Source organism: Hemicordylus capensis, chromosome 2 (assembly GCF_027244095.1).
Source record: "Hemicordylus capensis ecotype Gifberg chromosome 2, rHemCap1.1.pri, whole genome shotgun sequence".
In the NCBI taxonomy this organism is placed as follows: domain Eukaryota; kingdom Metazoa; phylum Chordata; class Lepidosauria; order Squamata; family Cordylidae; genus Hemicordylus; species Hemicordylus capensis.
In genome coordinates, this window is record NC_069658.1 from 54,223,196 (window position 1) to 54,249,234 (window position 26,039).

General features: G+C 43.9%; 1 protein-coding gene across 4 annotated transcripts in view; it reads left to right on the forward strand.

Annotated features, from left to right (window-relative positions):
• VCAN (versican) overlaps positions 1–26,039 on the forward strand; it is a 208,860-nt gene that overhangs the window by 81,782 nt on the left and 101,039 nt on the right. For all 4 annotated transcript variants that reach the window (XM_053298560.1, XM_053298562.1, XM_053298563.1 and 1 more), the window contains exon 7: positions 13,983–16,022. In XM_053298560.1, the coding sequence (XP_053154535.1) occupies positions 13,983–16,022 (2,040 nt within the window). The remainder of the gene's footprint in view (positions 1–13,982; positions 16,023–26,039) is intronic.

Genomic DNA, 26,039 nt, shown 5'->3' on the forward strand with positions numbered 1-26,039 from the left:
TGGCGATAGTCTTGTAGCCCAGTCCAGCCTTGTGCAGGTCTACAACCTTGTCCCTGACATCCTTCGACAGCTCTTTGGTCTTGGGCATGGTGGTGAGTTTGGAAGCTGAGTGATTGCTTGCTTCTATGGACAGGTGTCTTTTATACAGGTACTGTAACAAGCTGGGATTAGGAGCACTCCCTTACAGAGGGTGTTCCTCATCTCAGCTCGTTACCTGCATATAGTGAAAAGACACCTGGGGGCCTGAAATCTTGCTGGTTGATAGGGGATCGAATACTTATTTCCCTCACTACAATGCAAATCCATCGCTGACTTTTGGGCACTGGGCTTTTGAGGGTTTGTTTGTTGTTATTCTGTCTCTCACAGCTACAATAAACCTACCATTCCAATTATAGCCTGGTCATTTCTGTGTCAGAGGGCAAACGGACAAAATCAGCAGGGGATCTAATACTTATTTCCCTCAGTGTATATGCCCACCAGGTGGGTGTATACTCATCTCATTTATTGTTGTTGTTGTTGTTAATTCGATTTCTTCCAAAAATTGGGCCTTCCAAAAATGGCACATTTTACATCCTAAAATGCAACACAAGGATTGTATTCTTCTTTATAATTAAAATCTGAAGATAATAAAACTAGTTAGACCCCTGCTAACTTGGCCAAGAGGCACCATTTAACATGATGATTCTCTTTATTTAGCAGGGGGAGAGTAACTGGCCCTATCCACTCCCAGCACAGTATCCCTCCAGTGACTGTCGCTGGTGTCTATCTTATGTTTCTTTTTAGATTGTGAGCCCTTTGGAGAACGGGATCCATCTTATTTATTTGTTATTTCTCTGTGTAAACCGCCATGAGCCATTTTTGGAAGGGCAGTATAGAAATCGAATGAATGAATGAATAGTATTCTTAGCTGTAAAAAGTTGGTTAATTTTTTAAAAGTTTCAGATGAGGAGGAAATTTTAATGTAAAAGCATAAAGAAAACATGTGAGGAATTAAAAAAAAAAAAAAACCACAGGGGGGGGAAAATCACAAAAACCTCTCCTGGTTCCAGAAGACTTCATCCCAGATCCACTTCATTCAGCTTATGTATAATGTAAAAGAACACATTTTTTTTTAGAATTTACAATAGGCTTTTACTTTGATGTAAGCAGCTGCTGGTGAGATAATTTGCTTTCTTGCTGTATTGGATGTAGATATTTTATTAGGAGACACTGCCTTATGTTTTGCATCAGAAGGAGCACAAAGTAGATATCCCATTGTACACATGATTCAAGGAGTTCAGTAATGCAAAACATCTGTACAGAAAGGTAGTCAGTTAAAACTAGAGCAGGGCCTGTTTTAAAAGAAACAACTGTCTCTGGGTGGGTCATCTTCTCAGGAAAAGGCAGATGAATTGTAATGTAAGTCTCTTGAGAAGAAACAGCTTTAATATTCGAACCTGTTTTAAATTAAGTTCACAAACTTAAAATCCATAAATTCTGAACCATGCTGGTGCTAAAGCACTGTCCAATGAAGCTGAAATAATCCTGGATTAAAACCTTGTTGCAAATTGGCAAAAGTCAGCTGAAATTAGTCTGAGCATATGGCTAGCTAGACTAATTTATGTTCTAGTTGAATATTATTTGGAAAGCTAAACAGTGGAATGAATCAGGTCTTTTCTTTGTTATGCCAATTTGGAATCTGACATTTAAAAAAAAAAAAAAAACCAACCCTAAATAATCCAGTTCATAAAGTATAAGAGTTTACCATTTTGGTCATGGGCTGTGGATTCTTTGGGTTTGTCAAACTCTCAGAGGTCACAGTCACCACCTGGACATCAGGAGTAAGGCCAGGTCCAGAAACACTCACATACCGAGATCCTGTTGTCCAAAGGAGAGTGCAACCCTGTCTTGAGCTGCGAAGCAACTCAGTCCTGGATCACTGGACTTTCTGACCAGGAGCACCTTGTCTGAATTAATTTAAACTTCTTCATCTTCATCCACCTCATCACCAAACACTGATTAAGGAAAACCACAGCCTCTCTAGCTGAGGATGATAATGAGTATATACCTGGGTGTCATCAGCATATTGATGATATCCTCCACAAAGCGCATGGGCGACCACTCCCAATGGTTTTGTGTAGATATTAAAAAGCATGTGGGGCAGGATGGAACCCTGTGGGGACACCATAGGCCAAGGTGTCAAGCAGAAGGTCCCCCAGCACCACCTTCTGAAATCTACCTGTAAGGAAGGATCAGAGTGACTGAACAACAATTCCACCTCAGCCAGGCAAGGATGCCATGCTTGGCTATATTTAAAGTCTCAGGGAGGTCCAATAGAACCAACAGGGAGTCCCCTTGTCTAGCTCCAAGCACAAGTCATCCACTAGAGTGACCAAAATTGTTTCAGTATCAAAGCCAGAGCAGAAGCCAGATTGGAAGGGTCCTGAGAGAAGCAGTCTCCTCCAGAAATTGTTAGAGTTTAGTTGTTTTCACACACCCAACTACTTTGCCAAAAAGGGGAGGTTTGAAACTGGCTGGTAGTACCGGGGTCATGAAAGGGCTTCTTCAGCAGAGGGCAGATAACTGCCATTTTTGGACAGGATGGAACTGCATTCTCCTCCAAAAAAAAAAATGTATTAACTGCGCTCCCCACCCACATGATCACATGCTTTTATCAGCCAAGAAGGTCAAGGGTTGAGTATGCATCTGGAGAAATTCAGTGGGCCAAGGATTCTGTCCACATCATCAGTACCAGCTCACAGCATCAGTGTGGCGCCCTTGGCCAATTTTGCTCTGGCACCCCCCTCCTTCCAGGAAGTGGGTGGTGGCCTGAGGGGGCAGGCAGAGGAAGCCTGGCTGGCTGCCTCAGCAGTGCCTCTGATAGTGGTGCGGCATCCTGGGCAGCATGTTGTGTGCCACTCCTCAGTAGGACTCTACCATCCCACTGTCCCAGTAACCGAGGCATGATGGCCTCCAGCCCTGTTGCCACCACTTCCTCTCAGCCATTCCCCCCTTGCTTCTCTAATGGTGGTGGCAGCAGCAGCAGAGCAGTGATGGGAGGCAATGTTTATCTCCCCCCACCCCAACTTCAGCTCTGGTTAGCCACCCTGCAACCCATGGATTGGATGCGGCAGTGTCACGTGACGGGCCTCCATGGCATCGGCTTGTCCAGTCAGTGGTTTTTCTGATAGAGATGGTGGAGGTGGGGAGGAAAGGGATAGGATGGGAAAGGATTGGATATAAGTGAGAGAGTTGCATAAGAGTGTTCTTGCGCAAAACAAGCATTTTGCAAACACAGTTGTGTGATGGATATCCAAAACAGCACCATTTGCCACTTCTTCAAGTTGCAGTGGTGGCAAACTCACTTTGTTGCCATCTTTGCCACTGAGTAGGTGTGGCACTGAGCTCTGACTTGTGTTTGTTGAGACTGGGTGTGAATTTTTCTTCCAATATTTCTTCCATTTTTCTTCAGTTTTCTTGCCACTGTTTTATTGGTTGTAACTCTTTAGTAAACCAGGGTTCTGTGACTGGCAACAGAACACTCAGGAGGTTAACCAAGGCCTCAGTGGAACCACCAACCAGATTTATTTATTAAACTGGCAGGAAAATCCCCCAGAGCTATCTGGAATTCTTGTGGATCTGTAAGCCTCTGGCGGGGGACAAACCTTCCCAATTGGTCCCCCACAATTCCCCCTCTGGCCCTTCCAAGAAGCAGGATTTCATCTTTATTTTTACAAGAGCCAGTTGAATATTTTTCCTCCTTTTTGGTTCCTCTCTGTTTCTCCACATGGCCTAGTAAGGGACAGGCTCTTCAAGGGGTCGAGAGGGAGCTTATCGGTGGACAAAGTTCCGCATCAAAGACTCCTAAGAAAACTTAGCAGTCATGGGATAAGGGGAAAAGTACATGTGTGGATTGCTAACTGGTTGAAGAGGGTTGGTATAGATTGCTAACTGGAAACAGAGGGTAGGTATAAATGGAGAGTTTTCACAATGGAGGAAAGTAAGAAGAGGGGTCTCCCAGGGATCTGTACTGGGACCAGTGCTTTTTAATTTATTCATAAATGATCTAGAAGCAGGGGTAAGCAGCGAAGTGGCCAGATGATAACAAACCCTTTCGGGTAGTGAAATCCAAAACGGATTGTGAGGAGCTCCAAAAGGATCTCTCCAAATTGGATGAGTGGGCAACAAAATGGCGAACGCGGTTCCGTGTTGGCAAGTGTAAAGTGATGCACATTGGGGCAACCCCCCCACAAATTCAAGTATATGTTGATGGGATCTGAGCTATCGGTGACTGACCAGGAGAGGGATCTTGGAGTCGTGGTGGACAGCTTGTTGAAAGTGTCGACTCAAAGTGTGGCAGCTGTGAAAAAGGCCAATTCCATGCCAGACATCATTAGGAAGGGGATTGAAAATAAAACAACTAATATTATAATGCCCTTATAGATAATTATGGTGCGGCCACACCTGGAGTACTGTGTACAATTCTGGTCACCACATCTAAAAAAGGACATTGTAGAACTGGAAAAGGTGCAGAAGAGGGCAACCAAGATGATCAGGGGCCTAGAGCATCTTTCTTATGAGGCAAGGCTACAACACCTGGGGTGTTTAGGAAAAAGACGACTGTGGGGTGACATGAAAGAGGTCTATAAAATCATGCATGGTGTGGAGAAAGTGGACAGAGAGAAATTCTTCTCCCTCTCACATAACACTAGAACCAGGGGTCATCCCATGAAATTGATTGCCAGGAAATTTAGGACCAACAAACGGAGGTACTTTTTCACACAATGCACAATCAACTTGTGGAACTCTCTGCCACAAGATGTGGTGACAGCCAACAACCTGGATGGCTTTAAGAGGGGTTTGGATAACTTCATGGAGAAGAAGTCTATCAACGGCTACTAGTCGGAGGGCTGTGGGCCACCTCCAGCTTCAAAGGCAGGATGCCTCTGAGTACCAGTTGCAGGGGAGTAACAGCAGAAGTATGGCCATACCCTGAACTCCTGTCTGTAGGCTTCCAGCGGCATCTTGTGGGCCACTGTGTGAAACAGGATGCTGGACTAGAAGGGCCTTGGGCAGCAGGGCTGTTCTTATCTTCTTATGTCCTACAACCATCACAAAAAGCAGAGACTCCAGTGATGGCCAGAAGAGAAGGAGCATGTCCAGGAAGACCAGCATGTGATGGACCCTAACACAGTTCACAACAAAGATTCTGAAGATAAAGAAAATGAGCAGGGCTCCCACATGGAATCTTCTTCACCCTCCTCAGAGGGGTTAATGGGAAACAAGGCCCATCCTAGGTTCCTAACTTGGGAAATCCTTAGTAGTCAAGGATTTGTCAGGGGAGCAACACCTATAAACCCCAACCATAGGGGTGCTAAGGACTAGAGCATCTCCTCTTCCCCCCAGAAGAAAGGGGTCCATTTAGAAAGAAAAATGCATGATGCAGCCACTTGTGAGACTTCTCCAAGTGCAAGGACCACAGAAGAAACAATCTTTCTTCCTCTTCCTATATATTTTCTGACAGGAAGATCTCAGACCATAGGTCCATCTAGCTCAGTATTGTCTACACAGACTGGCAGCGGCTTCTCCAAGCTTGCAGGCAGGAGTCTCTCTCAGCCCTATCTTGGAGATGCCAGGGTGGGAACATGGAACTAGATGCTCTTCCCAGAGTGGCTTCATCTCCTAAGGGGAATATCTTACAGTGCTCACACATCAAGTCTTCCATTCATATGCAACCAGGGCAGACCCTGCTTAGCTAAGGGGACAAGTCATGCTTGCTACCACAAGACCAGCTCTTCTCTTGACTCATCCTCTTGGGGCTCATGGATCTCTAGCAGCAGCTTCAAAATGGTTGCTTTTTATACAAAAAAGGTATGTGGTAACATTCATCACCATCAGCAGGGGGTGGATATGCATGGCCATAGCTAGCATATTGGTCCACATCCTCCATAATTACTGTTCCAGCTCAGCTGTCTCAGGACACTGCTTCTCCCTGAATAAAACCACATCACCTTTCTCCCTCCAGATGGAGGAAGGGGAATTGTCAGGAGAAGTTCAGGGATGTTGGAGAGAATCCTGTGGCCCAGTTGAAAAGTAGTCTGGACTTTCCAAGGTACTCATCACTGTCTCTCCAGCTCATTGACAATAGAAGACTAGGGAACCTCCTGTACCATTCCCTCAGGCATTAAGGTGGTATTTCCATGGGATCCTTCTAGTTGGTACCTTTTCTGGAGTCTTTCAATAGGGTACTAAGAGCAGTGTTAGAGTAGCAATATATGACAGCTTCCTATGACCCAGAGTTGATTAAAAAACAAAACACCTAAATATTAAGTAATGTCAATTCATTTTAAGGCAATAATATGAAGTATCAACTTGCAAAGCTAAGAGCCACTCTAGATGTGCCAGTCATGTTTGTTATTCACATGTCTACCCCATTTGTGTTTAAAGCTGTGATGGCAGGGTGCAAGAATCTATTTTAACATCAAAAGGGGTACTTGGAAGACAGAAGCTGAAGCCAACTTGATCTTACTTTTCCATAGTCCATCATCCTAGTCTCTTTGTTCCCTGCTTGACTCACTTCTGTTATCAGTGCAAATTTAGGTAGGAAAGAGCTTGGGCAGTGGACTGGAGGGATAGTTAAGTCAACAAGCTACTCATTACCAGCACCAGTCATGGGTCATCTCAAGGTTCCAACTGTTGATGCCCCAATGGTAGGTTTTCCTCAGTGGTGGTTATTCCATCTGAGAGTGAAGTGGGACCTAAGGATTCCTGTGATGGATATGTAGAAACAGTCCTTGGAAAGAATGTCAAAACATCAATGCATGCACTACTCTGTCTTTGCATGGGCTACTTGCCTTTGGCTGGAAGAAATAGTCACCTTGCATCTTGACATCTCAAAGTTTCTGAAAGGGTGCATAAAGCAGATCTTGCTCTTCACAGCTCTCAACATATTTTCCCCTTAATGTGATGCAGCTGACTTCCTGGGCAACAGTGACCAGTGTGGCAACCAGAAGCAGTGTGTGGCTGCACACCTGGGATGTAGACACAGGATCTTTTGTGCAGCTAGTAAGCACTTTGTTCTCCAGATCCAAGCTCTTTGGAGAACCTGTACAGCCAAGACTGGTAGAAACAAAAGATAAAAATAAGGCTTTGCCTACAGCAATGAAAGAGAAGAAACTCAGACCACAGCAGGTTTTTGAGAGGTTCCAGATGAACCTACAGCAACTAGATGCTCAGCAGATCAAGCAGCTACATAAGACGTCTAAGAAAGGCTCCATGGAGCCATCATCAGCTACCAACTACCTCCTCCACTTCCTTCTCTTCCAAGGGTGGGGTGAGAATACTCATTTCAATTGACTCTAGGCACTCTCATATATCCACAGGAGTCTCTCTGCTCCACTTTGTAGAAAGATTGAGCCAAATCCCCTTGGATGCTTGGGTGAGGTCACTCAGGAATATGCCTTGGAATTCACACATGGGCACGGGTCAAGCTCCTGGCCACTCTGAAGTTCAGAAATAAGGATAAAACTTCCTCACCATGGAAGTTATCCAGCACCTTCTGGGCATACAGACTATAGAACCAGTGCTGTGAGACTGGAGGCACTTTGTATCTGTCTGGTTTTGTTCTTCCTATCAGAGAAGAGGAGAGATATGTAGGCAGGTTTAGCTCTCAAGTGGCTCAACAAATTCTTAGCAAATATAAATGCCTTATACCGAGTCAGAATATTGTTTCATCTAGCTCAGTGTTGTCTACACAGACTGGCAGCAGCTTCTCCAGTGTTTAAGGCAGGAATCTCTCTCAGCCCTAGCTTGGAGATGCTATAGAGGAAACTTCCATGCAGATGCTCTTCTCAGAGTGTCACCATCCCCAAAGGGGAATATCTTGTCCACACACGTAGTCGCCCATTCAAATGCAAACCAGGGTGGACCCTGCTTTGCAAAGGGGATAATTCATGCTTGCTACCACAAGACCAGCTCTCCTCCCCATGGTTCAAGATGCTGGCACTACAATCTATAGTGGTAGCCTTCAAAAAGCAGGATTTTCAGTCCTCTATGAAAAGCCTATTTGCATATTTGATATGAACTGCACACAGGAAATATCTCGTTTTTGCTTACAGGGTCCATATGTGGTCTGGGCCCGCTGTTCAGCCTCACAGAAACCCTGAGAGCGTTCCTATCTAGGTGGCACATTTGCATGTCCCAAGATGTTGTATCTTTACCCATACCTTGTAGTTACCTTGATCCAGTCAAGTTCAAAGGAACAATGCTTTGAGATATCCAGACTACATTGTATTGCCTGCAGGAGCACTGCTTTGTATTAAAACTGGGAAAGCCCTCCTGGAACCAACACAGGATTTATAACATCTGGAAATCCAACTGGACACATATCAGTTCTGTAGATCTCTCGCCAAGGAATGATAACAGAAGATACTCATGCTAACAGGCTGACCTCATGTCTATAGCACAGCTCTAGAACATGAGATGATTGTGTCTACTGCTCCAGGTTTCACATGACAACTCTTTAATTCAGACTTCTTCCCTTTCAGGAAGTTATAGCCAAACTGGATTCTCCTGACCTTGAGAAAGTTGAAAGAAGCCCTGTTCTTGTGGTTGGAAGAACACTGCACAGCTGGGCGGAAAGCCTTTTGACATGAGCCAGGACAGTGATACTGGTGGATACAAGTCTATTGGACCCAGTGGAGCATCAGCTGGTTAGAAATCAGGGCAATAAAACTGACCCTTCTGGCATTTTTAGAGTGGGACTCACACATGCAAATATGCACATGTTTGGGGCTAATGTTTTAATCTGCACCGGCAACATGTCCACCAAGGTAACATACATGTACAGTAGGAAGCCAGCGAGATCCTACGGTGGATGGAACAAAACTTCCTCCTACCATCACTTGACATGAGGGATGATGTTCTAGCAGACTAGCTAAGAAGAATTTATGATGTTCCAGGAAGCCCCATTGGACCTATTTATAGCACCAGAAAACAAACAGGTGGAAAAATTCATGTCCAGGCTCAAGTGTGGAGGCAGAAGGAATGGACACACCTTTGGATAAATGGTCAGGAGGGCTTCTTTTTGTCTTCCCACATTCTCTATGAGTGGAAGCAGTCACAGAGGCTATTCTCACGATCCCTGGAAAGTGGGCTAAGGGAGTTTAGCCCACTTTCCAGGGATCGTGGGAACCACCGGGCTTGCAGGTGAGCCCAGTGCTCCCAAGGCAGCTACCCCACTTATTTTCCCCTCCCCTTAAATGAGATTAACGGATTGAGCACTCCGTTAACCTCATTTTTTTGTTTGGGTGTTGCTGCGATGCATGGCGACACACAAGTAGACCCCCGACCGGGAGGCTGCAAGCAGCCTCCCAGCCTCGAGGGTCTTTCCAGGATGCCCCACACGTTCGCACGGGGTATCCTGGAATTTCTGGAGGCCACGCAGCCCCCAATATCTGCAGCCCCGGCTGGCTCAATGATGGAGCCAGAAGTCAGTGTGCGGCCCATTCAGTTGCCCGGGCTGCCTTTTGATTGTCTGCGGGGAGAGCGGGCTAAGCCCACTCTCCCCGCAGACCCGGAAGAAGCACTTCTCACCAATTGTGAGAAGAGCTTCACAATCATTTTCAGAAGTTGCCCCTACTTGGACAAAATTCGTGGGTTCACACAATTGAAGGAATTGTGGTTGAATGCCTGTTAGTCACATTGGTGTGATCATGTGAACCTGTGCCACAGCAGGAATTGGGGTTCCATCTCAGAGCAAAAACCAGCATCATTAATCTAGGATTTGAAGTAGGGGGCAGGGCCACTATGGCCACACAAAGCCAACACCTGGTCTGTGGAAGTGATCGTATGCATGAAGTGGGAGTGGGCTCCAGCAGTGATGGTGCTCATCTGCTCTATCTCACAGCCCATCTCAGCTGGAGCCCAATCATGAAGTCTGGCCCATTGTGTTGGGCAGCTATGTGGACATCAGTTCACATTTTTAATAGGCATTATACATTTAATGTTTTTGCCTCTGATGGTTTTGATTGAGGGTCCTGCAATAGGTTCTTGTCATACCTGGGCAAGTCAAGTGTGGCAGGAAACACACTTTAGGAGCAGAACAAGCCAAAGTCACAACAAACCAGAGGCCAAGGATCAGTCCAGCAGGAACACGTCAAACAAGCCAGGAGTCTGAAGCCAAGGATCAGTCCAGGGGGAGCAGGCAAGGTCATAATCAAAAGCAGCAAGGGATCAGAAGCCAAGGAACCCAAAAGCAGGAAACAGGAGCAAGGTCAAACATGTCCACGAACAAAGAAGCAGAGGCAAAGTGAGGCCTTGGGTAGCAGCCAGAGGTGCAGCCTTGCCCAAGCCTAGAATGTCCTAAAGGGCCTGTCTCTGGTGGGGCTGGGTAGCTGCTGGTGGAGGTTCTGATCCCTCTGCTTCATCCTCTGAGTCTGAGGACAAGGGTAGGGGAGTGTTGAGAGAGCCAGCAGGCATGGGGGACATGAGTGTTGGAGGTGGAGACTCCTCCTCCTCCTCCTCCTCCTCCTCCTCCATGTTAGACCCTGGCATGTGGGGATCAGGTTGGGAGGCTACTTACTTTCTCCTCTGCTGAGTCTTCAGAATCTGATCCAGGTAGCATGGGGTCAGGCTCGGGGTTCATGACAGTTGTTTTCCAGTGAGGTCTTGTGATCCATGGCTATACCTGCCCATTTTCTAGTAGTGCTGGGCTATATCCCAAAGGAAGTTGAATAGCCTTCAAAGAAAATTTGGATCTACTTCAAAGAAAATTGGAATTTTTACTTACCATAAATTCCTAACTTAAGGAAGGTAGGAGGATATTCTCTCGTCCATTTCATTGTGAGTATTGATTCATGTATGACAGGCAACATGTGGAAAGTAGGTTGGTTCTCCTGGGATGGGTATTTCTTTCCCTTCCTGTGCCACACGTTCTGTTCTTAATTATGACTTCTTACCATTTTTTTGTATTTAAAGTCCCAGGTTTTTCCAGTTACAGTCTGGATCTGGAATCAGATCCTGGTCTCTGCTGCACAAGGGCAACAGCCCATGAGACTGTGCTGGGTTCTAAGTGCAATTGTAAATAGACACCTTGTTCCTCTGCTCTGGGGTGGGAGCTGGGCTTCCCTCCAGTATCAATAAAGCCCCTGCTCATGTTGCAGTACTCCACTGATCTCTTAAAACACTCTTGCCTGGATGACCATGTCAGATTATCCATTTGGGTTGTGTTTTGTTTTTTTTAAAGTAACAATGCAAGGTTTATCAGCCAGTAACAAAACAAAACATGTTAGGCAGCTTCTGCTGCAAGTATATGGCTTTTATATATTTAAAGGTAATTGTTGAACAGATAAAAGGTAAATAACACAGTTTATTTAGTTCACTTATAGATATATATCATTTTCGAAGGTAGTCACAATGTAGGGTACAAAAATTAAAAACATATGAATGGAAACTCCAAGTTGAAATAAGAAAGAAAAGAAAAACCCTCAAGCTTGTAATATTAACAACCAAATGAAGTTTATTATATATGTACAATGCAATCCTATATAGGGATGCGCATGAACCAAGGTTTGTGCACGGGTTTGGTGCTGTGCGGAATCTTTAAAAAAGAGGAAAGCATTTCTTACCTGCTTGCCACCTCTGCATACAGCTTCCTGCTGTGACTGTACCTCCCCACAAGAACCCCCATGGCACCAGCATACACATGGCATCTGTGCATGCATGGGTGCAGTGTGCGTGGTCAGCAACACCATGCTGACCACACAAATGCTGCCAGTGCATGCACAGGTGCCATATGTGTGCCAATGTCGCGTGTGGCTTCCTGGGGGCAGGGGCAGTGCTATCATAGCAGAAAGCTGCATGTGGCAGCAGAGAGCAGGCAAGGACCTCTTTTTTTTTTTTAAATCCCACTTGCCATTCCCCTCCCCACAGTGCCGAACCAGTGCATGAACCTCAGTTCTTCCACATCCCTAATCCTATACGTGCTTATTCAGAAGTAAGATGCACTATGCTCAACAGAACTTAATCTCTGGTAAGTGTGCACAAGATTGCAGCTGTAAACTATGAAGCTAAACACACACTCCATAGTAAGTTTGTTTGGATTCTATGATAGCAAATGAGATTTTCAATGAGACACCATGAATCCACTCTCATTCGCTGTCATAGAATCCACACTCAGAACACCTCAGAAACAACAGAACCCTGTACCCTATGGGTTAGAAACCCATGGGGGTGCATCCTATGTGCACTACACCACCACTCGCTATGTGCACTACACCACTCACCACCACCCCAGCACCCCAAAAGTGCACTTACGGGGCTGCTGAAACCTCCGTTATACCTTATGAGGAAAAACCTTAAAGACGCGTAAACTTCAACAATTCACCAAAAATCAGCCCGCTGCCCAATCCCTCTGCAATTGAGGCGGTAGCCTCCACCCATTAGGCACTACCACCCCGCCCCACTCTTCTGCCCCAGATCCAACTTTATGCCCCAGATCTGCCCCAAAGACACTATACTTTTACTTCTGTCAGGGTTCCAGTTCTTGGAGGGCAGGCCATGCAATGTTAGAGTAGACTGTGATCTTATCATAATATTGGGCAACATCCAGATTATGTTAGTCATGGCTAAATCCCATTGAAATGAATGGGACAGGTTATGACTAAAGTGTCTCATTGATTCCAATGGTGCTAAGTCATGACTAACTAGCTCAGATGCTGGCCAAATGTTCACAAGTGCAATGTTTTACGTTTTTCTCCATAATGATGAATAGCACGGTACCTGCAATCTAGCCACACATTTTTTTCCCTCATTAAGAGAACTTAGTATCCATTATTATACAGGGAAAAATTAAAGTGTTGGGCAATATTTGTACAATATCACAGAGCAAATTAAGAGGAGTAAAGCATTATTTCATCAACAAAAAAATCATATGTTTCCCCCAGTGGGGCAAATAGCAGCTTTGAGGGGTGAGTTAGGTTGGGAAAAGGGCAAATGGAAAAGGGGTCAAATCTCTATTTCCTAATAGATGGCTCTGATCCAATTCCTACCCTCTCCACTGCTTTGGGCGGGGGGAGAGGGCATGCTGGGAGACTGAATCACAGCTTGCCCATATCTTATCAAGTTTGGCCCTCTGTGCGTATTACAATAATGGTATTTTATCTACCTGTCATGCTACTCGTCTCTCCACTGCTGTTTTACCTCTCCCTCTCGCCTCCCCCGGGCAGGGCCTCAGAGTTTTTGAGGGGAGGGAGTTTGGTTCACCTGAACACTCCTCCTCCAGGCTCCTTGGGGTCGCTGTGGCAGTCTCTCTCCAACTGCCTTTCATCACTGGCCGAGCCTGTCTTAAATCCCTCCTGACAACTGATGCATCCCACGCACCTGCTAATTGGACCTCTGCCCTGCCATATCAGGCTGCTCTCACCCATATCCCCCTCAGCTGAGCCTCTGTCTGCTGCTGCCTCTTCCCTCCCTCCCTCCTACCCTTCCCCCCGGCCCCTCTAGCCCAGCTCCCTGACCTCATGGCGTCTCGGTTGGCCACTCTTCGGACTGCCCTGCCTGGCCGCCCACCCCACCTGGGACCTCTCTGGCCTTGGCTGCTGAATGAACATCACAGCCGGTAAGGCTGGCAGGAGCCCCTGCTGGACACTACTGTTAGATGTCTTTCTAGTATGTGAAAGGAGGGATGGAATGGCAGAACAGGCATTGTATCCATGTGTCTATCCAACACTTAAAACCTCAGCGGTTCATCAAATCTCAAAGAAACTTTGTTCAATGTACTTACTTTAAGCATGGTATTCTTAAATGCTCTTGAAAAGATAATCAGTACATTGAATTTAGAAGTTACTGGCTTTCACTAACACATTGTAAATAAGATATGCGTCTCTAGTATATTTTTCTAAAAACGTTTTGGATTTAAGATATTGTACTAGAAAAACATGAAATTTTTTATTATTATTATTATTTTTAAAAAAACCCTCATTCTTTCTATAATTTTTTTTAAGGTAAGGAGAACATATCAGATTCTGCATCTGTTGAACTGATCATACCTTTTGAAAATGGGCCAGCCAATGTAGTATCTAAGCAACCAGTGCCTGATGCAAAAGAGAAGATGCCTAAGAAGATTATTAGTTTATCCACTGTTCTACCTCAGACCGTTACAGACTTTTCTGATTCATCGGAAGTGACAGAATCAGATACTATACGGAGTGACTTCGTAGTCATTACACCCACACGGGCTGTTCCTGACCTCAGTGAGGAAGTTCACTGGAGTTCTGAAAGTCAGACTGAACCAATAGAGGTAGGACCAATAAGAACTTCTGTAGCTGTTCTATTGAGAACTGACTTGAGTGAACCTGTAGAAACAGAGACTTCCATTACTCTAACAAAGGAAGAAACACATCTTGGCATCCAGCCCACAAAAGAATCTTTGGAAGCAAAAGCTGACACAAAACTCACAACTGTTGTCATTCCAAAAGAGCTGCTCACAGTTCATCATGAACAAACTGTAGAGGAGAAGGAGTATGTCTCTGTTAGGCCTGATCAGAGGCCAGTGGCTTCTAGCAGTGTTCCAGAACTAAGTGTAGTTAAAGTGTCAAAGCCATTCTTGGATGAGAATGCTACCACATCAAAAGATGAGTCAACCTTATTTGAAAGCAAAAGACCACCAGCTACAGAACATACAAAGAGCTACGAAACACCAGTTTTTACAGCAACTGATAGAACTAAGGTAGTATACAGCACTGATTCAGCAGAATCAAAAGGGAAAGAAGAAATGTCACCTGCTGAAAGCACTGTGACATCCTTTGCTGCAGGGGGGTTTACCAAAACAGAAAGAGATGATGTGCCAAGACATCATGATATAATAGTGTCCACACCAGGAGTGCAACAAGAGAAGACTGAAGGCACAATAGATAAGAAATATGATTGGACTTTTGAAGGGAGCACAGCTGAATGGCAGCCAGATTTAGAAGTCCCCAGGCAAATAACTACGCCATCAATGGACACTGAAGACACAACCGGCCCAGATTCAGTTGTGTTTACAGATGCAACAAAGATGGCAACTTTGACTGCAATGTCAAGGAGAGAACCTGGCATTTCCCTGGTTTCTGAAACCTCAGAAGATCAAACTGTTAAAGATGCAGTGACTATTACCATTCCAACAGGTGCTACAGGGAAAACAACAGAGGCTACAACAATTTTTCAGGAAGAATCTGGTACTAAAGATCAAGCTATAGAAAAGCTGTCCCCTGCCCCAGATGTTACAGCTGTGGTTACAAAGTTGCCTGGACATGATGTTGAAGGATCTGCATATGAAGAAAAATATGCAGCAACAGATGCTTTGAGCACAAGTGTAAAAATAGCAACCACAAAGCCTGACCTTTCTTCCACTGATACTGCCACTGAACACAAATTAAAAACTACGGATGTTCCTCCCACACAACCAAGCATAGAAAGTGAAAGCAAAGAGCCTGCAATCAAACCTGTAGGCTCCCTTGCAACAGAAGCTATCGGTCCTGCAGCTGAAAAATCTACTGATATGGAGAAAGTCGATACTCTTCCAACCCATAGTCCAGAAGGTTCCGGAACAACAGAAGATGCTATAGGAACGGAACCTGTTTTATTTTCAGCTATTGCAACAAGCAAACCAACAGTTGTAAGTGGCATAACCACATCTACCATTGCTGCAGTAGACAAAATCCGACCTACTTCAGCACCCAAGCCTTTAATTACCAAAACACGACCACCTCTAATTGACAGGGAACCTGATGAGGATACGAGCAAAGACATGGTAATAATTGATGAATCTATTTCTACCATTAAAACCACTACTGATGATGATTTTACAGGCACCACAGAATCAGATATTGATAAAGAATATTTTACATCATCAAGTGTCACCTCAGTTGCACAGCCCACAGGACCACCCACAGAGGTTTTAGAACCTCAAGAAGAGCCTCCTTCTACTTCAGATGATGGCATAGGGGTGGAAAGCAGCCCTGACATAAATTTGTTTGTTGTTGCTATCTCAGGCAATGATACAGGTAAGACTTTGCTTCTTTGGCCAGGTGCCCAAGATCTTGGATAGTTAACATTGCCATGTGTTTTGAAAATATTAGAACAACTCTTAGTGATTTCTGGAGTATTAAGCTCTCTTGTTCTCCATTTCTGCATGCTGGGAAAAGTTGAATATTGGTACTAGTTATACGGACATATAAGGTATTGAAAGTATGCTTAGATAAGAATGCAACAATAATGTATGTGGAATAGTAATATACAATATTTTGCTGTTTGATATTATCAGATCATTGAACTGACTTCCATTATCTGTGGAACAAGTCATTTTAATTTCATAGCTTCCACACCACGCATTACTACTCCTCTGAGTGTAGCATTGGAGCGTGTTAACATTCCATTAGTCTGTAGCTATTAACAATGGCATCAGCAGTGCTATCAGCTAAACAGAGGTTGCAGTTCTTTGCACATTTACCTGGGAGTAAGTCCCATTGAACACAGTGGGATTTACTTCTGAGTAAATATGTCTAGGATTGCACAGGAAAGTGTAGGTTCTTCTAGTTGCTTACTACAAAGGGTACCATCAAATTTGGGGAGAGAAAGAGATAATATGTGAAATTGGCAGGTTTCAATCAGAACACCCAGGGTTTTTGCTTTGTTTTGTTTTAGCTGAGGGCACTGTCTATGCAGCTTTAGTCCTGTGGGTATCCAGAACAGATATCTATCTCTGGAATAATAAGTGTTATGATTGTGCCTTTTGCGTTAATAGAGTTGGTCAATTTGTCAGCTGAAAAGAGATCTGACAATGGATGTGGGTTTCTACATTATCAGTGACATGTTTTGATGCTAGATAAAAAATGTTATTCAAGAAAGTAGCTGTGGTAGTTTGTTGGATATCTTGCCACGTCTAATTTTCCATAGCTCTGTCTTACTGTTTTTACTTTTTTCTATCCAGTTAGGTACTTCTAAACACTCAATTGGATACTCTTTCCCTGTTCTTTTATGACTATGGCTGACTGATGTGATTTGGAGCATTAGAAGCCGAATAATATGCATCAGCTCTTTGGAACCATGTGCAGCCACAGGACCGCATGCTTCTGGCACAGAGGGCCACTTTTAAGGGAAGCAGAGCTTCATCCTGACCCAGCAATGGTTAGGGAGGCACAAGGGGAGCACTGGAAGGTCTAGTTCTTTCAAGTGTTTTCCCCATAGAGCTCAATGGGAAAAGGTCTACACAGAGTTCCTCATGCACAGTTCCCAGCACTCTCCACATGCCTTCACAGCAGTTGCTGGAGTAATATGAGAACTTGCTCCCTGCAAATAAGTCCCCACCACACTGGCAGCATGTAATACAGCACAAAGACAGCCATGCTGGGAGTAGCTACCTCCATGCAGTTCCAACTTCCAAAGGACTGGTGCATATTACTTGGCTTCAGATACTCTGAAGCACAACCCTACTGGCGCACCTACTGTCCTTAGTGTGTACGGATTACCTCAGAGTGTAATTTTAGCTAAGAATTACTCTGGGCACTAATTTATATGAAGCTCTCAACTGAACAAAAGTAGACCCTAGCCTCCTTTAAAAGATTCACATTGCCATGTGAATCTCACAGCCCTGTTCTCACCCTTTATTGTTGATTCCTGACCACTTATCCAATGTATATGGAAGGCAACTGGGCAAAGCTTGTGTTATTTCCATGTTCTACCTATGATCAGCATACGGCTAGCACTATTGTAATAGCTTAGCATTTATTGTAGCTTAGTAATAAGGATACTGGTAACATTTTTTTTGCATTCACGTATTATCATCAAGACTGAATCTGTCAGAAATGCACACATTTTTATAAAAGCAGCACACAAATAACTGCTGTGTTTGAATTATCTGATACATTTCTATCATCTCTTGTTGGAATGCTGCATTATGGCTATGATTTGATAGTTAGAAGTAGGTGAACTGAAATGATGAACCTCATTGAAATGATTACAATGTATCATATGAATTCCTTGTAAAAATAGAATGGATTTTTACAGTATTTTTAGTGGCCAAAATGCAGAGTAATGAAGGGGAAGGGACAATTTTCACCAATCTTCCCTTTCCTTTGAAGCCCACTGTACATAACGAAAATATGTCTCCATGGGTCAGCGAAAATCACCCCTCCCCCATAATGCCAGCACAGTTTTAATCTGGATGTCAGCCACTCTGTGTGTGTGTGTGTGTGTGTGTGTGTGTGTATGTGTGCGTGCACAAGTGTGGGTGTGTACATGCATGAGGAAGAGCAGAAATTGTACAGCATGGACATTATTATACTATGTAAAAACAAATTCTTCCCCAAAATTAAAGTTGACCAAAACTCTTTCATTGTAATCCAATTCAGAGATGTCATTTTCTTGATATGTCCATGGAGAGTGACGACTCCTTAGAGATGTGCCTGAAGTGTGGTTCGAGCACTTTGAGGAAAACTAGAGAGGGAACTTTAAGAAAATGGAGAGCACGTGTTTACCTGATCTCCACCGCCCTTTCCATCTTCCTGCTGGGGTGGTGATCGTCCCCAAAATCTCTGCATGCTGTCAGCATGTACATGGCATCTGTGCATGTTTCCTTAAAGTTTCCTCTCTAGTTTCCCCCAAAGTGCTCAAAGTGTGCTTTGAACCACAGTTTGGTCACATTTCTACTCCTCCTTAAGCTTCATTTAAGTAAATGGAAGTTGCTCAGAAACATAGCTGCATAGCCCTCAAGGGCAAATACGATGAATATTTATATACCACTTTTCAACAAAGGTTCCCAAAGTAGTTTACATGAATGAATGAATGAATGAATGAATGAATAAATAAATAAATAAATAACAAAAGGCCCCCTGTTCCTAAAAGGCTCACAATCTCACAACACCAGCAACAGCCAATGGAGATAAGTAGGGCCCATTGTTCGGAGAATCACCACTTTTAAAAGGTGTCTCTTTGCTCATTTAGCAGGGGTTAGGGACATATTACTGGATGCAAAAAGGGCTTTTGCAGGGTGGGGAGAGAAATGAAAATTGCTGCCCCTTCTATCCACCCAGTGCTGTTCAGGAGCTGGCCCAGTGGTATAGCATCTGCTTTGCATGCAGACCATCCCAGGCCCAATCCCTGGTGTCTCTGGGTAGGGCTGGGAAAGGCTCCTGCCTGGAAACTTGGAGAGCTGCTATGAGTCAGCGTAGACAGTACTGATCTGGATGGACCAAGGGTCTGACTTTGAATAAGGCAGCCTCCTCTGTTCCTAAGCCTCATACACAATTTGTTTCCTGGCTGTGCAAGGATGGAGCTCTTGCTTTGCCGTCCTAAGCCTGCCAGGAATGTGAGGCACTGTGTCTTATTTAGCCAGCCAGACAAAATAAATAAATTGAAATAAAGGAAATAATATAGCTGAAGGGATTAGAGTGCTTACTTTTTTTGCTTTAGAATACAGAGGTTTTCCATGAGAAAAAATATTGCACAAGCAACCCATGTGCTGACTCAAGAACAAATTTGAGACAGGTGTACAAGCTAATGAGGAATATAAAGCACACCATTACTGTGGGTCATGACAAGGTCTAGGGCAGGTGTGCAAATTAATGAGGAAAAATATGTGAGCATGGAGAGACATCCTTTTGGGCGGTTTCTCATTTTAGAAAAGGAATCGTGTATGTGCCAACTACTAAATTGTCTTTGGGATTCTCATATATTTCTATATGCCCTTGCCTTTGCATTATTGTTGAATGCAGGATGACATAAAGAGCAAAAACAAAACAAAACATCCCACCAATTATCTCTCAGTTTGATGCAGTGATATGTACATTTCCCCACCAGATTTAGCAAGTGGTATCACAGTTGCTTTAGTACTGGGGGAGAGCACGTGTCACTTCTTAATGACACATGCCGCTTAAATGGAGCAGTAATGGGGAGTTATGATTCTGTAGCTAGAAGGGAATGACCTAGCAAGAAAAAGGAACTTTTCTTTAGCTCATAAACTTTTTATGAGCTGACAAATACTGGGGACTGAGGTGAAGCTGTTGTTTAACAGTGGTTGAGGGGATACTGAAAGCATGACTTCTGTCTGTATCAAAAATAATTTGAACACCTGCAGCTTGTGGAGGCATTTAAAAGTGTTTACTTAGCGTGCTTGAAAGTGCTGGTTGGAGCCGAGGTTTCACACCAGCTATGTCTGGTTTCTTGACCTCTCTGCTTTCAAACAGTCTGAAATTGAGGGAACCCTCACTTTTTGAATGCAACATTCTATGAAAAGAGGTTGCCCTTTTCAATGCTATTTAACATACCATTTCTTCTTACCGTGCATATTTCCTGCCTCTGAGATGTAGTAAGTGGGCGAAACTTCAACGAACATAAATGCCTTCTGCAGAGTGTGCAGATTAATCACAGCTATAAGCCTTAGAATAAACAAAACAAGGGGTCTCATTAGGGTGCATACTGTTCCTTGGGAATGGACTTGAACATAAAACAGGGACTTGTGCTTCAGAGGCCAGATGGTGAGCGAGCACCTAACAGAACATGAATACAGTGAGACTTCAGTGGTACCAGATGTGTAAGAATGGAGAATGGGAATTGCTAGTGGTGACAAACTGTATGGTGGCAGATGAGTCATTTTGATATTTTTCATGAGGAATGCTTTAGAACAGGGCTAGGTAATGTGCGGCTATGTTGGAAGATACCTAATTTTGATAGTGTAGCAAGATTGGAGGCATGGGTCAGTGAATGCTAGTTTGGTGAGCTTCTGTACAGTGCTAGTACACAGCGGAGAAGAGATGAGCTGGGAGTGATTGAAGGGTTGTGGAGGGAGAAAAAATGGCAAACATAGAGAGGTATTTGAAAATGGATTTCCCCAGCTCAGAAATCCCCTGTCCCTTACAAGCCAAGCGCAGTCTCTCTCCAGATTTCACTCTGGCTCATAATGACTTGGCACTGACCCTCTCATCTACCAGTTTCTCTCACCTCCCCCCCCCCCCGCACCCAACCACTACTTTCTGAAATTTGGGAGATATTTTTGGTGGAAAGAAGGAGAAAAGCAGCTAAGGGTGAAGCCAGTGGCTCTTTTAAGTTGTTCCTGCATTTGGTGAAACTAGGTGGCGAGGTGGTAACTCATTCAGGCAGAATGAGTTAAATAGATGTTTTTGACAATATTTTTCCAATATATTTTTCCAATTTTGACAATATTTTTTCACTGTGCCTTAAATTGTAAGTGGCTTGTAGACTTCTAATTTTTCTGGTGGCCACTGCTACATAAATCCTGCTAACTGGGCAAAGAGGCAACTTTTACCGTGGTGATTCTCTTTATTTAGCAGGGGGAGAGTAACTGGCCCTATCCACCTCCAGCACAGTACCTCCAGTGACTGTTGCTGGTGTCTATCTTGTGTTTTTTTAGAATGTGAGCCCTTTGGGGACAGGGAGCCATCTTATTTATTTATTATCTCTCTGTGTAAACCTCCTTGAACCATTTTTGGAAGGGCGGTATAGAAATTGAATTAATAATAATAATAATAATAATAATAATAATAATAATAAGGTAGCAGGGATGATACACTGGAACATCTGCAAAAAATACAAGCTACCTGTAGCCAAACATTGGTGGGACCATAAAATTGAAAAAGTGGTAGAAAATGAAGATGTAAAAATATTATGGGACTTCAGACTACAAACAGACAAACATCTGCCACACAATACACCAGATATAACTGTAGTCGAGAAGAAAGAAAAACAAGTCAAAATAATCAACATAGCAATACCAGGGGATAGCAGAATAGAAGAAAAAGAAATAGAAAAAATCACCAAATACAAAGATCTACAAATTGAAATTGAAAGGCTTATGGCAGAAAAAGACCAAAATAATCCCAGTGGTAATTGGTGCCCTGGGTGCAGTTCCAAAAGTCCTTGAAGAGCACCTCAACACCATAGGGGCCACAGAAATCACCATCAGCCAATTACAAAAAGCAGCTTTACTGGGAACAGCTTATATTCTGCGACGATATCTATAACAACTGACAATAAAATTCCGGCATCCCAGGTCCTTGGGAAGGACTCGATGTCTGGATAAAACAAACCAGTCAATAACACCTGTCTGACTGTGTAAACAAGAAATTAATTAATAATAATAATAATAATAATAATAATAATAATAATAAATTATTTGGCATGATTTCTTAAAATCCATGGGTGCCATTTGATCAGGTTCTATTCCACCCCCCTATTGTGAGACATTCTGAGGCTGTTCTCATGTGTAGCCTAACCCAGGCTAGGGAAGCCCAGCCTGGGTTAGGCGGTGTGTGAGAACTGCCAGAATCAGGCCCAATCCTGGTGGGGCAGTGCTGCCTAGGCCAGCTTTTTACCCCGGCTTTAAGCACCATTAACCCCAGCTTTGGGATTGTGTGTTTGCTCTCAGGCTGCATTCCATGGACGCAGAGATGGGCGCCTAGAGTGCTCAACGCCCAGGGGATCCTGTCAATGCACTGCACTTGTGGCGCAGTACATTGTGGAATATCCGGAGGCTGGGACACTTTGTCCAGGCCTCCGAAACTCTGTGCTGTCGGCCCATGCTCCCAGCAACATTTCAGCTATCTTCTTGGGGGAAGGAAAGTTGGATCAGCCTTCTCACACACCCGGTCATGTGAATGGCCCCCTCTGTCTGAAAAGGCTGCCTTACATGGCAACAAAAGACCAATGATTAAATATACCATTTTTGAAATGAACTTCAGAAAATATAAGTTATTAAAATATAGGTTATGCTTCTGGTTTATTTTTGCTTAATACTGTTCAGTAAGCGCACTGAACTGCATTTCTTTTGTTGTTATTGCTGTTGATTCAAGGTCAGGGAGCCTGACTGGCTCTCAAAGGAAAAAAAATCTGATGGTAACTGATACACCAAAGGGGCTATTTGCCTCATGCTTGTAGCAGGCAGCATTCTTTCATGGCATTTTATGTCACTTTTAGCTTAGACAGGAAATCAGATATTCCTGCTTGTGCACATTTCTCTATGAATCAGATCCAGAGAGGCCTGTGCATGCATACAAAGTGCTTCTGTGCATGCACAAGAGGGTAGCCGAATGCAAAATTATTTTGCCTCATGGAGAGCTCATCCAGAGGGCTCTCCACAGCTGCACACCTTGCTCCCCACATATCTGCCTGCTTTGACAAGCACTGAACCTGGAGCTTTCCCAGACAGCAGGCTTTACCATGGGTTTTCTGCGAGGCTTTGCTGTGAATTCAAAGTTGCCCCCCAAAAACTGATGCAAAAAGTGGATTTTTAAAACCTCGGCTATAAATCGGGCTACACTCTAATCCGTGATGAAAAGTCCAAATTGTGTGTGAAGTGCTTCCTGATAGCTTGTAGGGACTTCGGAGTAAATTTGGCCTATATGTGAACACATACCTCCATTCTGGGGGAGTTGCAGACCAAAAGCTAGGTATGAAATCTTCTGGGGAGAGTTTACCTCAGTGATCAGGAATGCTGAGCAGCATTCCAAATTTCAGGAACTCTCTTCAGTTCTGTACTAGCCTCTGCAATGCTTTGAACACGAGAAGAGAAGTGGGGTAGCTATGAGGTGTGTTCAGGGGCATAACTATAATAGGGCAAGGGAGACAGTTGTCTGGGGGCCAGGGGACCCACTGCCTTGCCCCCCCTGAGGCAAGTCACATGACTGACTCCCACAGCTGCGTACCTGTCCAAGCTTCCTTCAATTGTATTCATCCTCCAAAATTGATGTGGGTGTTAAGACCTGGAGCTACCAGAACTGCATGTCTTTCTCTAGTACCATTAAATGACTTGCGTCATCCACAATTTACAAAACCTTTAAAAATAATTTAGGATGATGTTCTATTACCTGTCACATAGGGGTGTGTGTGTGTGTGTGTCTGTGTGTGTATATTTCTTTACTTCATGAGCTGAGCTTCGGTGAGGGGGGGGCCCATTTTAAAATCTTGTCTCTGGGCTCACTCCAACCTTGCTATGCTCCTGGGTGTGTTGATGCCAGAGGGCAAGAGTAGCTCATGTGCTCCCGTTCCCCCTGTATCAGAGTGCAGCATAGCTGGAGTTTCAATGCCTGAAGAATGATTTTATGGGACTTTATTAGAGCCAGTAGAAATACTCAGCATTGCCCAGGGTGCACTCCTGCATGGGACTGAACCCTTTCAGAAGGAACATGGGGAATAGTTCATTTGAAAGCAGCGCCCCCCCCCCACACACATAAAAATTGTCATGCAGCTCTTTTTAGGCACTTGTAGATTACTCTGTCACCATGTAATTAGACTGTCATTTTGTTAATGAGAGTGTTAATTTCTTAGTTAATCACTGAGACAGCTGTAGTAATTTTCATATTCTGACTGATCCCGTGTTTTTTTTTAAATGAGGAGAAACATATGGAGAATTCCATTATAATAATCTCATCAGTGAGAAACTCACATACTTGACTAGTGTATACAATACCACTGGGAATTCTCTTAACATTTGTAAGGCTCAAATTTCAGCAGGTTCTTTTATCACTGGAGAAGCCAGAGCTAGTGCTAGGAAACCTGGGTAAAACAGTGGGAAAAGAACAGTGCAGTCAGTTCTAGAGTTCAGAGTAGCTATCACTGTCTTCTTGGATCAAAATAACTGGGAAAAAGAACTTTTCAAAAGGCAAATCTAGGAATGCAAACTATGTGAGTGTTTCTTGGCACCATTAGCTGCGTGTGCAAAGCAGGTGACTGAGAAAATTTCCCTGTGGGCTGGTTCAAGCAATATGGCCTGGCAGCAGATGTGAACTGGAAGAAGTGCACACAGAACGCCTTTTCAAGACGTCCTCCACAGATGTCCCAATGCCCTCCAGGTGCATTTCAATGCGTGGAGGGGGAACTGTTCATCTGAATGCCTCCTAAACACATGTTCCAAATACGAAGTGTATGTTTAAGGGTCATTTGGATGAACAGCCCCCACACATTAAGGACTGTGTTGGTAAGGCATCAGGATATTCTTGGAGGAAATTCAGCAGGCGCACTCTTGGTACATCCCTTCCTGTTCATATGTGCCGCCAGGCCATATCATTTGAACCAGCCCTGTGTCACCATTGTGATTAACTGTGCTATGGAATATCCCCCCACCGCACCCCAAATAATATATGGCTTGGCTTAGCATGGTTTTATTTTTACGTTTACATCCTGCTCTTCCTCCAAGGAGCCCAAAGCATGGTTATGTTTATCCTCACAACAGCCCTCTGAGGTAGGTTATGCTGATGGACCCAGAGTCACCCAGTGAGCTTCATGGTTGAATGGGGACTTGGACTTGGGTCTCACTGTTCCTGTTCCAACACTCTAACCATTAAAGTCACCTGTGCCATTCAGATTCCTCACAGCAACCATGGTGCATGAATAATGTGTGAAATGGGTCACCGTTGAGGGGATACTGGATAACCATTACTTTTTTCTCTGTTGCGAGGGAAGGCCCTAAGCATAATCATTTTGAAAAGCAGTGTAGACAGTACAAAAGTCAAATATTTTAAACCCTTTTCAGAGGACACAACCATGGTGGAATGAAGATACATGGTAGAATACCTACATAGGTTCATTTGAATGCCTGTACGGTATGTTGCTATGCATGGACAACTATATGCATATCAGGCATAAGTTGGTGGGGGATGCCACCATATTCCCTCTCTTCCACACTTTCTTGACTGAAGTTAATGTGGGAATGAGCCACTGCTATTCTGAAAAGCAAATAAGAATTGAATAAATAAAGTGAAGTGAGTGAGAACAGAGATTGTTCTTGAAGTGGGCATAAGCTCTTGGCTTGGTCACTTCCCTAATTATTGTTTGTTTCACATAATTTTTCATTGGAATATGCAAACCCACTTTGTTTTAAATCAGCACAATTTGAAAGAGCTATTGTTTATTATACTTATTTTACCAGCGTTCTGGATGCCTTTTAAACAAAGTGAACACAGGCCTTAGTATAAACTCAATTTGGATTTTTATTTGAGAAATGATTGTATATGTTTGAAAGAGAAAATGTACCTATTGTGTATTATTCCCTTTCCTCCTGCTGTATGTGG